Source organism: Elgaria multicarinata, chromosome 19, assembly GCF_023053635.1.
Source record: "Elgaria multicarinata webbii isolate HBS135686 ecotype San Diego chromosome 19, rElgMul1.1.pri, whole genome shotgun sequence".
NCBI classification, from domain to species: domain Eukaryota; kingdom Metazoa; phylum Chordata; class Lepidosauria; order Squamata; family Anguidae; genus Elgaria; species Elgaria multicarinata.
Window position 1 is genome coordinate 18,356,848 of NC_086189.1, and position 18,400 is coordinate 18,375,247.

Consider the following 18,400-nt stretch of genomic DNA (forward strand, 5'->3'; position numbering starts at 1 on the left):
TGTTTCTGGCGACAGAATTCTATCAAATAAAGTGCTTCCATTTGAAAGCGAGTAAAGGTCTTGTTAACTTAATTTTTTATATATCTAAATGACTTCCAATATACTGTGCTATTAAGAGATGATCTCTAGGATGAGGGTGCTTCCAGACTGAGGCGTCCTACTGCTAATCCTGGGTTGAAGAACTTCTTTCAGCCAGAGGGCAGAATTCAACCTTAGGGATGGTTCCAGGTGGTGGGTGGGGCCAAAATCCCAAAAATAATAGCAGATTTTACCTTAGAGATCTTGCTGCTAATAACAAAGGCTTAGGAGAGGCGTTTCAAACTTTTAGAAAGGAGAAAACTGCACGAAAGTCAGGAAACTACGTGATCAGTGGTTGGGGTGAAAGGGGCGGAGCATGAGGAAGGGGCGTGGCCTTCTGGGAACTGGCCGAGCCCTGCGGTAATTTTAAGTAGGATGTGTGCAGCTATTCGGTCTTTTCTTAACGGGTTTTCCACAGGGAGAGAAAACAGAAGCAGCGGTGGGAAAACATGGGAAGGGTTGTTTTTTTTACCGGAGGAAGAGAACGGCCAGGAAAATGCCGTGGGCTGGGCGGGACCGCAGCACGATAAACGCTTCCTCTGGGGGAACCCTTAACACTTTTAAGCCAAGTCTCTTACAAAAGGAAACTGGAAGAAAGTCCTTAGCCATCGAGAGAGATGAAGGTCTTCCCTGCTCTTAACGTCGGATGGGCAACTGGCGGCCCACAACCAGAGTCCGGCTCAGAGAGGAGAATGCCAGCTGTCCCTTTTGGGTTGAGTGTAACGTTCCTTACCCCCTACCCACCCACCCACCCACCTGACCATTTTTCTATCAAGGTGTGACAACTGCCCCATAACTTGTGTTCACACAGACCGGCGTAGAAAGATTTAAATCCGAAAAGGTAGGACGTAAGGGAGGGAATCGTATTTGTGGTTGCTGGGAAACCGAACAAGCATCCTCTGGTGTGTGTTTTGCCAGGACAAGAACCCAGAGCTGCCTCTCTTGCTGTAACCCAGGGATCCCTTCCTTTGCTTGACTAGATTAATGCCTGCTAGCCCGATCTGCAACTGGAAAGCGATGGAGCCACCCACTCCACCATATCTTAACTCAGAGGTAGGCTACCTGGCACCCTCCCCCACAAGATGCTTTGGACTACAGCTCCAATAATCCCCAACCATGGGCCACACTGTCATAGTCCAACATGTCTGGAGGGCACCGGGCTGCTGACTTTAGTTCAAAGCTGTGGCAGAGGAGAGAGGAGCAGGTTGGAAAAAGATGAGGTTTCGCCAGCCTTCCTGAGCCTGGTGCTCTTCAGATACCCTGGACTGCAACTCCCATCATGCCCAGCCAGGATGGCCAATGACCATGCTAGCAGCGATGATGGGGTTTATAGTCCATCTGAAGCAAGCCAGGCTAGAGAAGGCTGGGCTGTGCCCCGAGATTTGGAAGCTACTCCTAATTACAGCCGGATGGGTGGGAATGACTCAGCAGGGCGAAAGCCACTCTGCACGTGCATACAGGTTTTGTTACGTTTTGCACGCAAAGCCAAGCAATGCAATGTTCACGCCGCTCTGGAGGCAAGCAAGTTTTATTGGCTCACGTTCTTAGCATGGAAGGAGGAACCCGCGCACAAGCGTCCTTCACAGCCCAAGGGCCCAGGGTCTTTCGGACACAACAAAGGCCGCCCCAGAAGCTCCGTGGTCGACAGGAAGTGGTGCCCGGGTAACGAGAGACGCGGAGAGCGAACCACTCCCCCCCACATGCTCCTTGGCCGCCCGAGAAGAAGTTCTTTTAGGCGTTAAGAGATCCAGGTCAACAGGGAAAGCAAAGGAACACAGAGAAAGATGTACGAGAGCGCTTCTTTCTTCCTTTTCAGACAGGAGAGCAACCGATTGCTGTTTGCAGCAGAGACTTTGTCACTGAAAGGAACTTCTCCAAATGCCCCGTTTCATTACAGGTCTCCGTCCTTCCCCTTCTGTTATCATCCACTTCCCCGCCCCCAAAAACCAGCTTGCCTTAGAAGAGCTCCCAATAAATTCCAGGAGCATTCCGGACGACGAGGGAGGGGAAAGTAAGACCGGATGTGTGCATAACTGTGTGTTTTGGGGGGAGGAAGAGGGAAATCAGAGCACTTCTGGGGCAGCCAGACCAATCAAAACACCAAAGTCTGAGGCTCCCCGCTCTGCCGAGGGCTTGCAGATGGGACTCGCTGCGGGCTTTCAGCAGTGGTTTCGGAAGAGAAGCCCCCTCCCCAAGTGCAGCCAGGCACATGGCGCTCCTCAGAGGAACTGCCCCAGCCGCTCGCATGCCACGGATCGGGATAGTTCTAAATTTGGCACTACTGCAGTCTGGTTGCAAGGGCTGTTGCAGCCGGAACCGCTTCTCGTCTCTTGGTTCTCGCTGTTGAGGGAATAGCTCACAACGGCCTGTCGCCGCTTGCCTGGAATACTCCTGGCTGCGCAAGCCGTCTCAGACGTGCAAGCGACCGCACAGCTTCAAGGGACTCATTCGAGCGTACGCGGGTTTTCTTCCCTCGGGGAAGCCAAAGTCAACGGGGCGTCGTGGGAGCAAACCGCTCAGCTTTGTTCCCTAGGAAATCTGGGGGGAGGAAGGGAGGGGGGCAGGGAGAACAGTCACTGCGAACGAGGGGGCGTCGATCCGCGCAAATAAATATATAAATAAACAGTGAAGTATGGGATCCACCCACGCCGTTTAGAAAGCTCCTTCCCCGTCAGAAGAGGGCAAAGCAGCGCCCTCTTGTGTGCAACGGGAGGAGGAAAGGGCTTCGTCACCGTTAACGATACAGCCGCCGGCCGCCTTCGGGTAAGAGACGCGTGAGTGGCTTTCGGGGCCACCTTGAAACGTCCCCCCCAGATTTCTGGCGTGCCTGGCTCTGCTGCCTCTACTACTGAAATGGCAGAAATCCGAGAGAAGAGAGGGAAAAGAAACGGAAGAAGCCAAACACAGCACATCCAGACGTCACAGCGACGGAAGGCCACGACTATCAACGGTAGGAACGGCCCCGGCAGGAAGCCGGCGGAAAGTGGCAAACTGCTCGCTCCCGGTTTCTTTCCGTGGACGCGCCAAGCTGGACCTACCAGGAGGCGCTTTCCGAAGGCCGAGCAGGAGGGAAAACTGAACGAAGGCGCTCCTCTCTCCCCGCCGGATGGAGGCTCTCTTGACCCGCGAGGCTGCAAGCGAGCGGCTACGAGACCTCGCGGGCCTTGGCTAGCATCAAATGACCGTTGGTTTCGGCGGGTTGCAGTGTAACTCACGGCGGGCAGGGCGAGGTGGTTGCTGCTTGGTACGTTTTGAGTTCCAAAATACAAGACAGAGTGTTGAGAGACTCACTGCAGGGGTGCAGAACGTCCACTCCCCGGTGGGAAAGACAAGGCCTAGCCCCACCTGACAAAAGCAAAGACACAGGGGTCAGGGTTACTCTCCTTTCTCGCAGGAAACCACTCCGCACAGGCAGGACTCTCAAGACGCTGCCGCCAGAAGCCGTCTCTCTTGGTGAGTTTCTGTCCTCCCGGTTCTCAGCGTTCGGAGATGCTTTCAATGCCATCAGGCTACGAGACTTGCGGTGCCCGAAATCTAGTGCTGGCAAAAGTCACTCTAAAAGTTACAGGCACGGAAAGCTCCCTAAGGACAGAGCTGGGAGAAGTCTGTGTAAGGAAATTGACACAGAGGTGGGAAAATGTGACTATCCAAGAAATCGGCATTCCCCAGCAAGGCATGATTTTGGATTTGGTTTCCCCCCTCCCCCCCCATTGATTTGAACTTGAGCGTCCCCAGTCCTAGGCAGACAATCTAACCAGGCTCTCTCTTTCTGCTGCATCTCAAAAGGGACTTTATGCGTTGAATGCAGACGGCCCTGAGGTTCAATTCCTGACCAAAAGGACCTCGAGAAGCAGGACTGGGGAAAGAAAGACCCAGAAGAACTGCAAATCAACGGAGGAAACCACCCTTCCCCAACCTGGTGCTCTCCTGATGCATTGGACTACGATTCCCCCCGTCATTTCCCAGCCAGCATGGAGAGTCGGAGCACCAGCCGAGACGGCCCAGGAAAAGGCCGTTGAGCTCTAGCACCGGACCCCCGGCGTTCCCGGCATACAAACGCACGATCCAGGGTACCTTCTCCACGGGGTCTGGTCCACGGTCGCTCAGGCAGCCCGGGTCTCCGCTTCTATCTTTTGCTCCCCGTGCAGACTCTCCACCTCCGGCACCTGGGCCACGTTCTGCCGGATGGCGATCTCGGGACCTCCGCCGTAGAGCGTGCTTAAGTAAGCCCACGTCTCCTCGGAAATCTGCCCGTAATCCGCTCCTGTAGAACACAGAGAAAGGCAGCCGGTCAATGCTGCTGGTGAGCGGCTTCTGTTACAGCAAATCTCTCCTCGCCTGGTCCAAGAGGTTACAACGATAAATTATGATCGTGAGACTATAGGAATGGAAGGAGCGGACCACGGGTCCATGTCGTCCAACGTTCTGTTCACACAGCGGCCAAACAGCTGCCCAGGAGACAAGCAGGAGACGAGTGCAACAGCGCCCTCCCACCCACATTCCCCAGCAACTGGCATAGAAGCACACCACCCCCAATAGTGGAGGTGGCATGGACCCATCCGGACTAGAAGCCCTTGCTAGCCTTCTCCTCCTCCGTGAATTTGCCTAACCCCCTTTTTTAAAGCCACCCAGGTCTTGTGGAAGCGAAGCACATCAGTGCCGGCTCCAGATTTCGGTGGGCCATTGGGCAAGAAACCCCTCAACACCCCTCCCCTGCCCTGACAGCGAGTCTTCCTTCTCTCCGCCATTACCACCAGCTGCGCCGCCTCTCTGCCTTCAGTGCTACCCACAGGCTTGCTCGGCAGGCAGAGAGCCAGGGAGCCAGGAGGCCGGAGCGTCTCCTGGTCCTCCTTCTCACCACCGCTGTTGTCCGGGCCGGAGCGAGAGGCAGGCGGGCAAGCAGGTGGCAGTGGGGAAGAAGAGGGGCTTGTGGGTGTGGGTCCGGGGCAGGTGCCTGGCCACGCCGACTCTTGACACCGGCCCCAATTATTATAATTGACAGTAAGAACAAGTTCTGAACATGCATCAAGACATGACCCTCTATTCTAGATCGCTTTTAGTACTGCAAGACATCAACGCGACAAGGGAAGCCATTAGCTCTTTCCCCAGGACAAGGCAGGGGAGGCTCCCTCCCAAACCCAGTGCTTTAATTCTTTTCAGCTTCACCAAGATCCATTTTTGGGGGGGGGGGGCAAGGAGAACAGGGCGAGGGGCCCCTTACCCTGCTTGACTTGCATATGGCCGCTTCCTTTCGCCACGGCAATCTTGCTGTTGTCGATGGGTCCCGGTGGCTCTGCAAGAAAGGAAAAACAGGCGGCCCGGGCATTGCTCTCTGTCGCTTGGGAGCGCTCAGCACCAGCTCAAGGGAAGCGGAATTCAGGATTGGTTTCACAAAGCTCTTTCTGCTCCGGGCGTTTCGGGGCCGAAGGGCAGGTGTCGCCATCCCAGAAGAGCCCTGAGGCCGGATCAGCCCAAGGGTCCATCTAGTCCAGCACTCTGTCCACACCGCGGCCAAGCAGCTGCCCAGGGGAAACCCACAGGCAGGACGTGAGCGCAACAGCACCCTCCCGCCCGTGTTCCCCAGCAACTGATGTACATCGGCACGCTGCCTTTGGCACTGGAGATAGCATAGAGCCGCCTTTACAGAATCCCCTTTTAAAGCCATCCAAGTAAGTGGCCACAGCTACAACTTGAGGAAGCAAGTGCCTTGGCGTAACTCTGCACTGCGTGAAGGAGTATGTCTGTCTTCTATCTCCCACCAATCAATTCTTGGCCTGGTTTGGGGGGGGGATCGCCCCCCCTTACACCACCACTCGCCCCGCTGAGCAGCGTCCCCTGGCTCCACCAGCGCTCTTGATACAGCTTAAGTGGAACTCTGCCCGTATAGCCATCCCCGTGGATTGGCCTCCCAGGAACGGGCACCGCCCTGCTTCTCCTCCCCACCCCGCCCTGCGTCCCCCCTCCTCCCAGGCCCCCCGCGTCCCCCCTCGGATCTTACCATTGTCCTTGCCTTTGACGAAGGCCTCCCACTCCCGGAACCACTGCATGCTTATGCAATAGATGACGCCGGGAGACTCCTCCGCCTGGAATGCTTTGTTCAGCTGAGGGACCGAGGACAGAGAGGGATCCGCGTCACCATCATCACGGATGAAGGGAAAAGCCCACCGCTATCAGCGCCACCTCCGGGGTTTTGCAGGCCTTGGGGCAAGACCCCCTTCCATGAGCCCCCTCCCTCAGTGAGCCTACCCCCCCCCACTGCCCTTGCCAAGGCAGTGTGGCTTGTTAACCACCCCCAACAACCCTACAATAAGCCACGGGTTCTGAAGGTGGGTTGTTGGACAAAAACCCCGTTCAGCTGACATGCTAATAAACTTTTTGTACACAGCCCAGAGAGTTTCGGCTATTGGGCAGTATAGAAATGCAATAAATAAATAAATAAGCGTGTTGTGTGAACCGTTCCTAACCATAGTGTCTACATAACCACGGTTTAAACACGCCTGCTAACCATTTGTTGCAAAAGGGTTAGGGGACTAGCCACAGCTTAGCGTGAAAGGCCCACTGCCTGGTTAACAAGCCGCCCTGCAGAAAAGGCACTGCATTCAGACAACGCTCCAATCCATGGTTCAACAACCGCTGAGTGTGGGTTAGCATGTTGTGTGAACCCAGCCCATCTCTCTTCCCTAGCTCTGATGCCCGAGATCTTTTTAACCAGAGGTGCCAGGGGTTGGACTTTCTGCATGCAAGATGTACGCTCTGACCAGTGAGCTCTGGGCCAATGGGGGAAGGTGTGTGTGTGTGTGTGTGTGTGTGTGTGTGTGTGTGTGTGTGTGTGTGCCTGGAAGCGTCATACACCCTCTCCCGCCTCCACACTCCCCACTCCAGCAAGACACCAGAGACGGCGGTACCTTGATGAAGGTGTCAATCTCAATCTTCCTCCTCTTGGCCAGGGCTTCGATCTCCACCTGGCACACCGAGCACACATACAGGTGGTTCACAGCCGGGCCGCCGCCGAATCTGAAGACAAAAGGGAAGCCGGGCGCTGAAGCAGAGCAGCAGAGCAGGAGGTAGCAAGCCCTTTCCTTCCCTGCCTCCCACGGGATCCCAGCCGTGGGGCTGCAAGGGCTGGACTTTAGAGCGAAGGTCCAAAGCCCCACAAGCCCAGGAGTCCCCACAAATGGCCACCCGGAGAGGCGCAGGGGCAGAAGCAAACTCCCATTTTATTCCTGGAATCATGACGGTGCTAGGATTGAAGTGAGTTTTAGAAAATGCAAAACTGCACATGTTCAGAGGGCTTTATATTATTTATTGTTGTTGTTGATGATGATGATAGTAATAATATTGACAATGACTTGGCAAAACCCATCATGTCTGTCTAGAAAAAACACCATGAATGGGAAAAGAGAGTTGCTGAACCATGCAGGCAATAAAAATCTCCGTTTCCAAGAAGAGTGTGTGGGATCAGTACAACTATAAGGCCCCTGTCCCCTTGAATACCCCAGGGAAGCACCCCCAAAACTTCTGGCATTCTTATATGAATGCACCCTTTGTAGTGTCGGAGGAGGGGACCTGAGCCCCGCCGGTCTGGTCCAGGGCAAGGAGACGAGGCCTGGAGGAGCAGAACGTGATGAGAAGTCAACCGGAGCCGAAGCGCCGTGGAACAGGAATGCCTCCCCACCTGTTGTAAAGATACTCCCAGACATTCTGTGGAAGGATCACCACGAGGTCGTCAATATAATGGTATTTATTTGGAGGGATCCCTGTAAACAAATGAGGAGAGGAGAAGAGAGGAAATTAAAAACAGGGCAAGCTTCCAGGAAGATGACACTTCAGCAGGACTCAGGGACTGGACAAGCGCGGCTTCCAAGGAAAGAAGAGACTCCTGCCGCTAGCTTTGAGGCAGGCCGAGGCCAGAGGAGGCCTTTAAGGAGGCAGGAAGCTGCCTTCACCTAAGGAGGGTCTTTCTGGCGTGGCCTGATCCTCCTAAGTAGGGATACTGGGGGCTGAACAGAGCATCACAGCAAGTGGGAGACCAGACCAGCTCCTTACACGGCTCAGCGAGGGAACAGCTGTAAGGAGCCCACTTCTTCCCAGGCTGCCAGAAGGAACACACAGCTCCGACGGACAGTTCCTTGAGACTGCAGACTCTGGCCTCATCCATCTGCCAAGGGGAATCAAGGCCCCCTGGGGGGCTGCTCTCCTTGCCTCCCAGGAAGAACATCACAGTAAAAGGGGGGAGATCAACCTGCCCCCCCCCCAAAAAAATCAGCCAGAGAAGGAACAGCTGCAGGGGGCGTCGTTTCGCCAGCCCCTATCAGAAAGAACATCTATAAGAACTTTGAAACTAAGAACTAGTGCCTGCATTTTGCTTTTCTTCCTCCTCCCTCCCCAATCGCTTTTCCTTTTGTGTCGTGTCTTTTAGATTGTCTCACTATTAATCTCTGTAAGCCACACCAAGAAGCTTTTTGGGCTGGCGAGCAGGATAAAACTGCTAGAAATAAATAAACATTGATAAATAAATCACGTGCTCCAGCACCAAGCGATGGCCCCTCCCACCCAGAAAACTAAGTGACCCAATGAGATCGATCCCTCGGCAGCTGGTGGCTGGGATTCCGCTAGAGAAGGACAAACAGGGTGGAAAGCGTGGCCACCATCTCCTGGAAGGGGGCGGCTCGCTCACCCCGGGGCAAAAGCTCCCCACCTCTCCGCACAGGGGCTCAGTGGCGGACCGGGGGCAGCCAGCGCATCCCCTCACCTCCGTGGGCGCAGAGAAAGGTGTGGTTGGTGATGGGCCCGGGCTCCGCGAAGGTGTTGAACTTGTTGAGCCATTCCCGGGAGATGTAGAACTGCAGCAGGCCGGGCTCCTTCATGGTGGCCAAGGACACCACTTTCTGCCGCTCCCGCATGGCCTCCTCGCTGCTCTTCCTGGGGGCAGATTTGGGGAAGGAGGGAGAGGGAGACGTTACGGGGGAACCGCAACCGCCACTTCCACAGGCACCCCCGGCCCCTTCCTCATTCGTTATCTGAAGAACGGCGGAGCCTGGCCCAAAGTAGTTCAGCGTTCAGACCTGGGCAGCACTCTGCCGCCCACCCCTCCGCAAATCACTGCGAAGTGGGCATCAGAAGGCGAAACCCCTGTTCAGGCACATTCTTTTAGAAGAAGAACTGGGCATTCACACGGCACACCCGCTTCACGGGCAAGGTCATCTTCAGGGTGGAGAGGAAAAGGAGGCTCCCCTCTCCTCGCCTCCACCCTGAAAAGAGGAGAGTTTGCTGAGGGCACAGTGACCCAGAGTGAGGGAACACTGGAGACAGGAAAGAGACCCTCTTGAGCCTTCTACGCTGTCTTTTCCCAATTGCCCCACAGTTGGCTCCAGGGTTGAGGGGCAGGGCTCCCTCCTGCGCGTCCCCCCAAAGCCAACTGCTCAGCTGGAGACGACCTGCATTCTCGTGAGCTGGTTGCCCTCGGAGCCACCCTCACCTGTAGAACAAGACATAGGCCTCTGCGTTCTGCACGACCGTCTCGTGCACCTCTGTGACGTACTGGTCATCGAATTCGTACCACTGGCCGTTGATCACATTCTGGCAGTAAGCGATATAATGCCCACCTTTTAAGAAAGAGAAGATTCACACACTTAGGCCGGGTTGAATTCCTGGCGCCGGGAGCAGGGGAGATGTGTGATAGAAGAGGGGCCCTGTCCAGGAACTCTCAGAGAGTCATGGAGGCTGTGGACTTCGACTCCGGCGTCCAGCTCCAACTGCTGCTTCAGTACCTCCTTCCCCGGGCTCTTCTGCCAGCCCTGCCTCTCTTTGACATAAGGGCTGTTCAGCCAATCACAGCCGTAAGCATCATCAAAGCCCCACTATAATATAGACCAGGGGTGAGGAACCCGAGGGCCAAATTCAACCTTGGAGAACCTCTCGGGGGCCGCATTTCCGTGGTGGGTGTGGACAAAGGCCGCAAAACACCAGAAATGCCAGCGCATCGTAAGTTGAAGTTCTCGTTGCTGGCAACTTGGCTTCAGCGGAGGAATTTAACCCTTTTAGAATAGGGGAGAACAGCAGAAAAGCTGAGAAACCCCCAGCGGTCAGATGGGAAAGGGGTTGATTTAGCTCCTGGGCCAGATATTCCAAACCCAAAGTAGACATCCAGTTGATGATGCATGAAAAACAGGCCGGCTCGTGGCTGCAACGACCTTCATATTTTTAGCCTGCAAATCAGCTCGTGGCATCCAGCCAGTCACGGTGAGGAAGGCGACCCCGCAGATCGTTGATGTGGCCGTGGGCCTCTATTCCTGACGCCCCTGCTCTCGCCAACGCGCTCCCCCCCTCAGGGTCAGGCCAAAACAGGCGGCGGACTTACTGCCTGCAGTGCCGTGGTGGCAGATCACAGACAAGAGGTCGTAGGTAGTGATCTGGGAGACGCTCTCCTTGGCCAGGAACGGCCGGAGGTCCAGCCCTTCCAGGGGAAAGGAGACGTGGCTGTTGATTTTGAAGGAGTACATGACCTCATGCCGGAAGCGCTTCAAGTGGATGCACAAGATCTAGGAGAGGAGAAGGAGTCGGAGCTTTAGGAGGTGGCTGCCGGCGGGGGCACGTTCAGAGCAAACCCCGGCAGGATTCGGTGGGCACTTCTGAAAGGCATTCTCTCTCAACCGGGCCTGTGTGTGCTTGGAAGACCGTTTTAGTCTCTCCAGTTTAAAAAACAAATCAACGCAGATCTACATCCGGCCTTTGTGTTTCCAGAAACGGAGGTCAACCATTGCTGCTCCTCTCTTCCAAAACGCATCGCTAGGAGAAATCTAAAGCCTGCAACCCCTCTAACGCTTGACTAATTCGTTCAGTCTACAATCTCCATTTTGAGACGGGGTCTATCGAACCTGGAGACCTCATGGCCAACACATCTAGTCCCATTTTGGGACTTTCTTCCCCCACGCCTTGAGTTTTGTACCGCCTAGCCTGATGAAGTGTTCTGGAGAAGTGAAAACCTCGCACAATTTTGTAGGATTTTGTTTGGGACTAATAACGGTATTGCGGAAGTGAGTGGATTTTAGATTCCGCGGCTCCCTTGGCTTATGTGTTCTATTCTGGATGTAAGAGAAGTAAGTCTAGAATCTCTCTCTAACTCCCGCACTCCCCTTTTTCTTTTTAAAGCACAGCCAACTTGTTTCTCAAACAGATGGAGAAGGGACTGCCTCAGGATCAACTACCGTGGAAATTTAGCTGCAACGTCTCAGCAAAAAGGGGAGTCAAACCTTCCTCTGCTTACCTCAGGGAGCCGGAGGACTTTGCAGTATTTGACTCCGTTCCGCAGCCTGGAGGAGAGAGAGAGAAGAGAAAGAGGACCGGTCACCCCACGCAAATGGGGAAATCGCCAAACCTTGTTTTTAACCCTGCCCTGAGGCTGATCATGACATCTCCCTTTTCAGCTCACACATCCCAGGGACCCACGAAACAACAGCTGGTCGTATCAGTCTCTGTTCTGGCGAAGTTGCCATCCCTTTGCACTGCCCTCTGGTTTCCCCTCCAGTTTTTTCAGGCTGCCTTCAGAATTCAGAGCACCGGCAAGCAACCTGGTGTCCTCCAGACGTTTCGGATAACCCTGACTGTTGGTCACGCTAGACAGACTTGTAGTCCAAAACATCTGGAGGGCCCCAGGTGGCCTGCCTCAGATTTAGAGCATCCACAGTGGGCTCCACAAGGAATGGCCCATGGCCAGGAAGGCTGCAGGCAGGGGGGCTTGTAGTGCTAAAACCACAGTCTCCCCCACCAAGAAGAGCCCTGAGCGGAGAGGGGAGAGATATTTGCCAAATGGAGCTCGGGAAGGAAGGCCCAGGCCAGGGACTTACTTTTTACATCGTTCGCAGCTGTACATGTTGTCACCTGTAGAAAGAGAAGGGGAGGAATGAGGGGAGTCTCCAGCCAGCCCAGCAGAAGGGAAGGCACTGCAGTTTAGCCGAGAAGACCATCTGCATATACTGTATATGAAGCTGCTTCATACCGGGTCAGGTTTCTGGTCCATCCAGCACAGTCTGGTCTATTCCAGGAGTGCAGAACTGCAAGCCAAATCCGGCCCACTTTGGGGGCTAATCTGGCCTGCTGGGGATCTCCAGACACCCCCGCCCCCTTTTCCTCCCGAACACTGATTGTTTGGCTGTTTCTCAGGTTTAGCCGTTTTTTCCCTGTTCTAAAAGGTTGAAACACTTTCTCCTAAGGCAGTTAGTTACTGACAGTAACTTTCAGCTAAGAGCAGGCTGGTCTTTTGCCCACCCCACACCGGAATGCAGCCCCCGAGAGCTTCTCTGAAATAGAATTTGGCCCTTGGGATGGAAACGTTCCCCGCCCCCACTCTGCAGAGCAGGCACAGGCGAGGAGGAGGAGGAGATGCTGAAGGCGTTCATCCAAGGGGAGCCTCTCGCATCCTTTCTGTCACCCTCTGGCCTCCGCCGCCCTCCCGCCCCACCGGTTCAGCACGCACAAGGGAGTCTTTCCTACCGCGTAGACCCACCTTTCAATTCATCGGCTGCAAAGAAGGCAGCGAGACAGTCCTCCAGGGTGACCACAGGACCCCAAAACCAGCTGGGAATGCAGGAGACCACAAACCTGGAGGAATAAGGAAGCAAAAGGTGCGTTATTCGGGATGGGTGTGTTATTCTGGGCCTCAACATGCAAACACACACACACCCTCCTCCCGGTCCCCGAAGGCCCTGCTCCTCGAGATCCATCGGCAACAGTGATAGCATCCAGACTGAATCGCTAATATGCTTCATACGAAAGGCTGCCTTTCAGAGCCAGTGTGGTGCAGCAGTGGGGAACGCTGGCCTGGGAAGTAGTCGGTAATTAGCTCCACTCCCGAGCCACCATTTTGCATCTGGCTCCACCCCAAGCCACTATTATGCACCTGGCTCTGCTCCTTGGACTTTGGGGTTCTAGTAAAAACCAAAGTAGACCACAGAAGCCTCAAAGCTGCCCATCCCTGGAATTATGAGATATGTAAGGGAAGAGAAAAGCACCCCAAGAAACGCTGGCGTTAAGAGAGCACTCCCCCCCCCCCCGATCCAAAAACCAGCTTTAGCATTCTCTCTGAACAGGGCCTCCCACCACAACGCCCAAAGCTGGAAAGGTCACGGCAGAGGCCGGCCACGCACCTCCGGATGTACTCCATGATAAAGGCGATCCAGCCCTGCGAAGCGGCGTAGTTGTCGCCGCACGCCCCCGTCTTGGCCGGCACGTTTTGGTAAATGGCGGAATGCAGCTTGGCCAGGTCTTCCTTCCCGGGGATGGGGAGCGAGAGGTCCTGGAACGTCTCCACGGTGGTGGATACCTGGAAGGTGGCCGCAGGAGGCAAAGGGGAGACAGTCTCAGAGCCGAGAAGGGGTTTTTTCCACCCCCAGAGGCAGCAGCAACATAGGCGGCACACGTGCACATCCTTCTTGCGTGATCACGGGCCCCACGAGGATGTCAAAATGCCGCGGCCCACGAGAAAGATGGAGGGGAGCCTTGACGTGTTACACTAGCAGTAGGGGCACCAGCCGAAAACGGGCCCTTCCTGGGCTGCAAAGGTGTGAGGAGTCCTAGGGCACGAGGTAGGAATCCCCACTCCGCCCAGCTCCTCCCCACTGCCTCCTGGAAACCGAGGAGCTACAATATGCATTCCACCCAAGGCTTCATGTGGGACCCAAGTAAACTGGGGAGGATGGTGCTGTGAGGGACTAATGCTGCAGGAGTAACCCCACGGAGGGGTGCCAAAGGCACAGGAATGATATGACCTTGGTGAGCAGATGCTAACATGGGCAACAACATGACCACCTGCACTCCTGTGGCACACCTGGCTTCCTGCCCCACCCAATTTTTATTCTCTTCCTTAAGATGTGTTCAATTATTTTTCAACTGGGAGGCTGGCATGCTACAACGCAAAGGGATGCCCTCCGGGGCCATCTTTCTTGGGGTTGGGGTTTTGAGAGTGTGCCCAGAGTGCTCTCACAGAGCGGTTCTCTCAGGAGCTCAGTCCCCACAATCACAGAATCATAGCAGAGTTGGGAGGGGCCTCTAAGGCCATCCAGTCCAACCCCTTGCTGAATACAGGAACCCACCATAAAGCATCCCTAACAGATGGCTGTCCAGCTGCCTCTTGAAGGCCTCTAGTGCGGGAGAGCTCACGAACTCCATAGGTCGTTAGTTTCATTGTCATACCACTCTAACCATCAGGGTGTTTTTCCTGCTGCCCAGCTGGAAGCTGGCTTTTTGTCACTTGAACTGAAGAGAGAATAAAACTCTGGTGTTCAATGAAATAAATGAATGGTTTTAATTGTTTTCTTTCAAAAATAATCCAATGATTAAAACAATAGTAAAAATCGTGTATTGGGAGCTCAACGTTTACGACTTTATACAGATAACAAAGGCATCGACACTACAGCGCAACAGAGAAGACTTTAAGAGCCTTTATCTTGCCTTTTACTTGAAAATAGATGGATTTCTATCACCGGATTCAGACTCCAGGTGAGCCAATCTCCACACGCAGCTCCTGAGGAAGGACCGCTTCAGGTCTGAAACGTTGAGCTCCCAATACACAATCTTTACTATTGTTTTAATCGTTGATTATTTTTGAAAGAAAACAATTAAAACCGTTCATTTACTTCATCGAACACCAGTGCTTTACTCTCTCTTCAGTACCAGTGTTTTGGTGGTTTCCCCCTCTTTCTATTCCTGTCACTTGAGCCCATTAGACTGTGTCCTGTATGCTGGGATGATCGAGAACACATCCCAGCCCTCCTCTGTGTGACAACCTTTCAAGTCCTTGAAGAGTGCTATCATGTCTCCCCTCAAGCCTTCTCTGCGTTTTACTTCGATTCCAGGGCAAGTGACTTTTCATTTAGCCTCAACAGTCTACCTTCTGGGAAAGGAGTGTTTTGGGACCAGAGATGCCCACCACGGCAGCCATTTTGTGAGTGGGTAAGCCCCTGCTCTGGCTGCCATTTTGTGAGAGCACCCACAGCACTCCATCATCAAAATTCCAATTGTGCCTAACGAACCAAAAAGGTCGGGGGTGCCTGAAAACAGCAGCTGCGATTTTTGCCAGACCTGCAGCAGGACAGGAAAAGGTTAGACGCCCTTCCCTAACCGCTGTGATCCAAATAATTATCACACATTCACACACGCAGGACAGAGTTCCTCTTTGCATTTTCAGACGCGTGCAGGTTGAATACAAATCAACTCACATCTAATTGGGCTCTAAATCACCTCCAGGGAAGAGATAGAGCAGAGCCAACTGCTTTCAGAAGCGTTTTACCTGTCTTGAGTCACCGCTTTGGCTTTTAAGCACAAGAAGCAAGCCAGAAAAGTGACTCACCTACAAACACAGAATGTAGGACTCCTGGACGTGCAGGAGGGAGAGAAGGCCACCTTTGGGGCTGGATGAATACCACCGCAAATTCAGAAAAATAAAAGTGTGTCTGAACTGCCAGACTTCGGGGGAAAACACTGAGCTGGAGGGAGATGCAGAAAAGCATTTCAAGCGGTTGTCCTACAACCCTAATGCCCCACTTCTCTGAGCCTGTGCATCTGTCCCCAAACGCAGCTCCGCTTATAATCTTTAACATGTTACGAGGGAATGAATCACGGCTCAGTGCAACCTCCCTCCAATCTGGCGCCCTACAATGCTGGTTGGGGGATGCTGGCTGTTGCAGTCCGACACATCTGGAGGGCGCACGGTTGGGGAAGGCAGGGTCAGGAGTAAGAGCACAGACCTTGAAAGCGGAAGAGCCCCGCTCGGCTCTCCAGCGTCTCAGGGAGCAAGAGACCTCGGAGAACAGTGACACGCCTGAGAGCAAGCAGCGGTCTCAATCAGCGGTGGGGAACCGCTTTCGGAGAGGCTCTCGGGGGCCGCCTCCCGGTGGTGGGCAGGACCAAAGCCAAGAGGGGAGGAGCCAAAAGGAACAGCCTGTTTTAGCGTAAAGCTCTTACTAACTAAGCCTTAGGAGAGACATTTTGAGTCTTTAGAACGGAGGAAAAAAACGGCTCAAAGCTGGAAAAGGTGGCTGGAGGAAAGGGGGAGGGGCCAGGGGAGGGGCCATCTGGAGTCCGGATTCAGACTCCAGGTGGGCAAAATTTGCCCCCCATCCCCCGGGCCTGAGGTTCAACGCTCCTGGATTAAGCAGTCTGACTGGGTATAAAAGGCAGCGTCCTGGGTTCAAAGCGAAGGCCACCTCCCCGGAGGAGAGGGTTTCGGAAAGCATTAGCCTCTTGCCATTTTCACTGGATCAGCGGCAGTAAGAAAACGCACTCGGTCACAGGTGAGGCACTGCACGAGGCTCAGGATGGAGCCGTCGAAGATGTCGGAGATGACGCTGCGGTAACGGACCTCCTTCTTCCTCTTGCCAGAAGCCAACATCTGAGCTGAGGAGGGAGATTTGAAAAGAAACAAACAAATGAATGAATTTATTTATTTTGTTTATTACATTTTTATACCCCCCCCCGCCCCCCAATAGCCGAAGCTCTCTGGGCGGTTCACAAAAATTAAAACCATAATAAAACAACCAACAGGTTAAAAGCACAAATACAAAATACAGTATAAAAAGCACAACCAGGATAAAACCACGCAGCAAAATTGATATAAGATTAAAATACAGAGTTAGGACAGTAAAATTTAAATTTAAGTTAAAATTAAGTGTTAAAATACTGAGAGAATAGAAAGGTCTTCAGTTGGCGACGAAAAGACTACAGTGTAGGCACCAGGCAGACCTCTCTGGGGAGCTCGTTCCACAGCCGGGGTGCCACAGCAGAGAAGGCCCTCCTCCTAGTAGCCACCTGCCTCACTTCCTTCGGCAGGGGCTCACGGAGAAGGACCCCTGTGGATGATCTTAAGGTCCGGGCAGGTACATACGGGAGGAGGCGTTCCTTCAAATAACCTGGCCCCAAACCGTTTAGGGCTTTGAATGTCAATACCAGCACTTTGAATCGGGCCCGGACCTGGACTGGCAGCCAATGAAGTTGTAAAATGACTGGCGTGATGTGATCTCGCCGGCCAGTTCCTGTTAGTAAACGGGCTGCCCTGTTTTGTACCAGCTGAAGCTTCCGAAATGCTGCCCCCATCCGTTTTTCTGGGCAGAAGGCCGCCCCAGGAACTCCGCGCACATGGTGGCAACTGAAGAGGAAACGCGTATAAAGGCCAGAAAGGGCATCCCTTTCACAGGCCTCTGTAAGTCTGCCCAAGACTTAAGATCAGTGTCCGGAGGCCCTGGTGTCTGGCCCAAGAACTGTCACCCTGGTGAGTACTAGGGATACGGCTTTCTCCATGGTGGCCCCGCGCCTTTGAAACTCCCTCCCCAAGGAGATACATACGGCTTCATCACTTCTGGCTTTTAAATAAAACCCTCAAGACACGTTTATTCCAGTCCACATTTGGGCACTTACAAGACCATGAACTGTTTCTGATACTGCTGTGTCTCTGGCACAGAAAATGTTAAGAAGTAGCAGGTTTCACAGCCTGAACGTCGTTTGCCGTGACCCAGTTTCACGATTTAAGCTTGAAGACACATTTATTCCACTCTGCATTTAGTGCTTAAAAACCTATAGCTGCTTCTGATGCTGCTGAGTCTTCTGGTATGGAATTTTTATTTTTAAAGCAGCAGGTTTCAGTCTGAGCATCATTTCACATAACCAGTTTCACGATTTAAGCCAGTCCAAGCCGGGACAGATGGTGATTCAGGGGGACCGCCCAGGCCGATGGAGTTGGCACATGCTGGGCAGGGTGTGTGCGTGCACACAAGGAGTGAAACCTTTCAACCCTCAGGCTCATTCTGCTTACAATCCTATACACACTTCCTTGGAAGTCAGTCCCCTTCAGCTGAACACGGCTTTTTATTTTACTTATCGAGTAGAAATATATCCCCCTTTTCAACTAGATTCCTCAAAGCTGCTTACGATATTTACAAAATACAACACACCACAGAATCATAGTCCTGGTTCATTTATAGTGGCAGCGAATTGTGAATTAATTAACCTACGATTTGCCGCGATTAGTTGTTAGGTTAACTGTGGGTTGTTTAACCCCCAAACAACCTAACGTGTCCAGCTGAAGCAACCTACAATCAGCGCCATCGGTAGCTGCAGGAATCATAATGGGCTTTGCTTTTATTTGCTTATTCATAGCATAACTAGAATCATAGAATAGCAGAGTTGGAAGGGGCCTACAAGGCTATCGAGTCCAACCCCCTGCTCAATGCAGGAATCCACCCTAAAACATCCCTGACAGGTGGTTGTCCAGCTGCCTCTTGAATGCCTTTAGTGTGAGAGAGCCCTTCACCTCCCTAGGTCACTGGTTCCA

The 18,400-nt window shown here is 53.5% G+C and overlaps 1 protein-coding gene across 2 annotated transcripts in view; it reads right to left on the minus strand.

The window, feature by feature from the left end:
* Positions 1–1,590: 1,590 nt before the first annotated feature.
* USP20 (ubiquitin specific peptidase 20) overlaps positions 1,591–18,400 on the minus strand; it is a 30,274-nt gene continuing 13,464 nt past the window's right edge. The window contains exons 12-25 of one of the 2 annotated variants that reach the window (XM_063144434.1): positions 16,322–16,470; positions 13,224–13,399; positions 12,584–12,678; positions 11,925–11,958; positions 11,345–11,390; positions 10,439–10,619; positions 9,557–9,683; positions 8,831–9,000; positions 7,754–7,835; positions 6,984–7,092; positions 6,077–6,179; positions 5,300–5,371; positions 4,153–4,342; positions 1,591–3,423 (exon numbers count right to left, since the gene is read on the minus strand). In XM_063144434.1, the coding sequence (XP_063000504.1) occupies positions 4,182–4,342; positions 5,300–5,371; positions 6,077–6,179; positions 6,984–7,092; positions 7,754–7,835; positions 8,831–9,000; positions 9,557–9,683; positions 10,439–10,619; positions 11,345–11,390; positions 11,925–11,958; positions 12,584–12,678; positions 13,224–13,399; positions 16,322–16,470 (1,505 nt within the window). In that variant the 3' untranslated portion in view covers positions 1,591–3,423; positions 4,153–4,181. The remainder of the gene's footprint in view (positions 3,424–4,152; positions 4,343–5,299; positions 5,372–6,076; positions 6,180–6,983; positions 7,093–7,753; positions 7,836–8,830; positions 9,001–9,556; positions 9,684–10,438; positions 10,620–11,344; positions 11,391–11,924; positions 11,959–12,583; positions 12,679–13,223; positions 13,400–16,321; positions 16,471–18,400) is intronic. The other variant, XM_063144435.1, reaches the window with a different exon arrangement.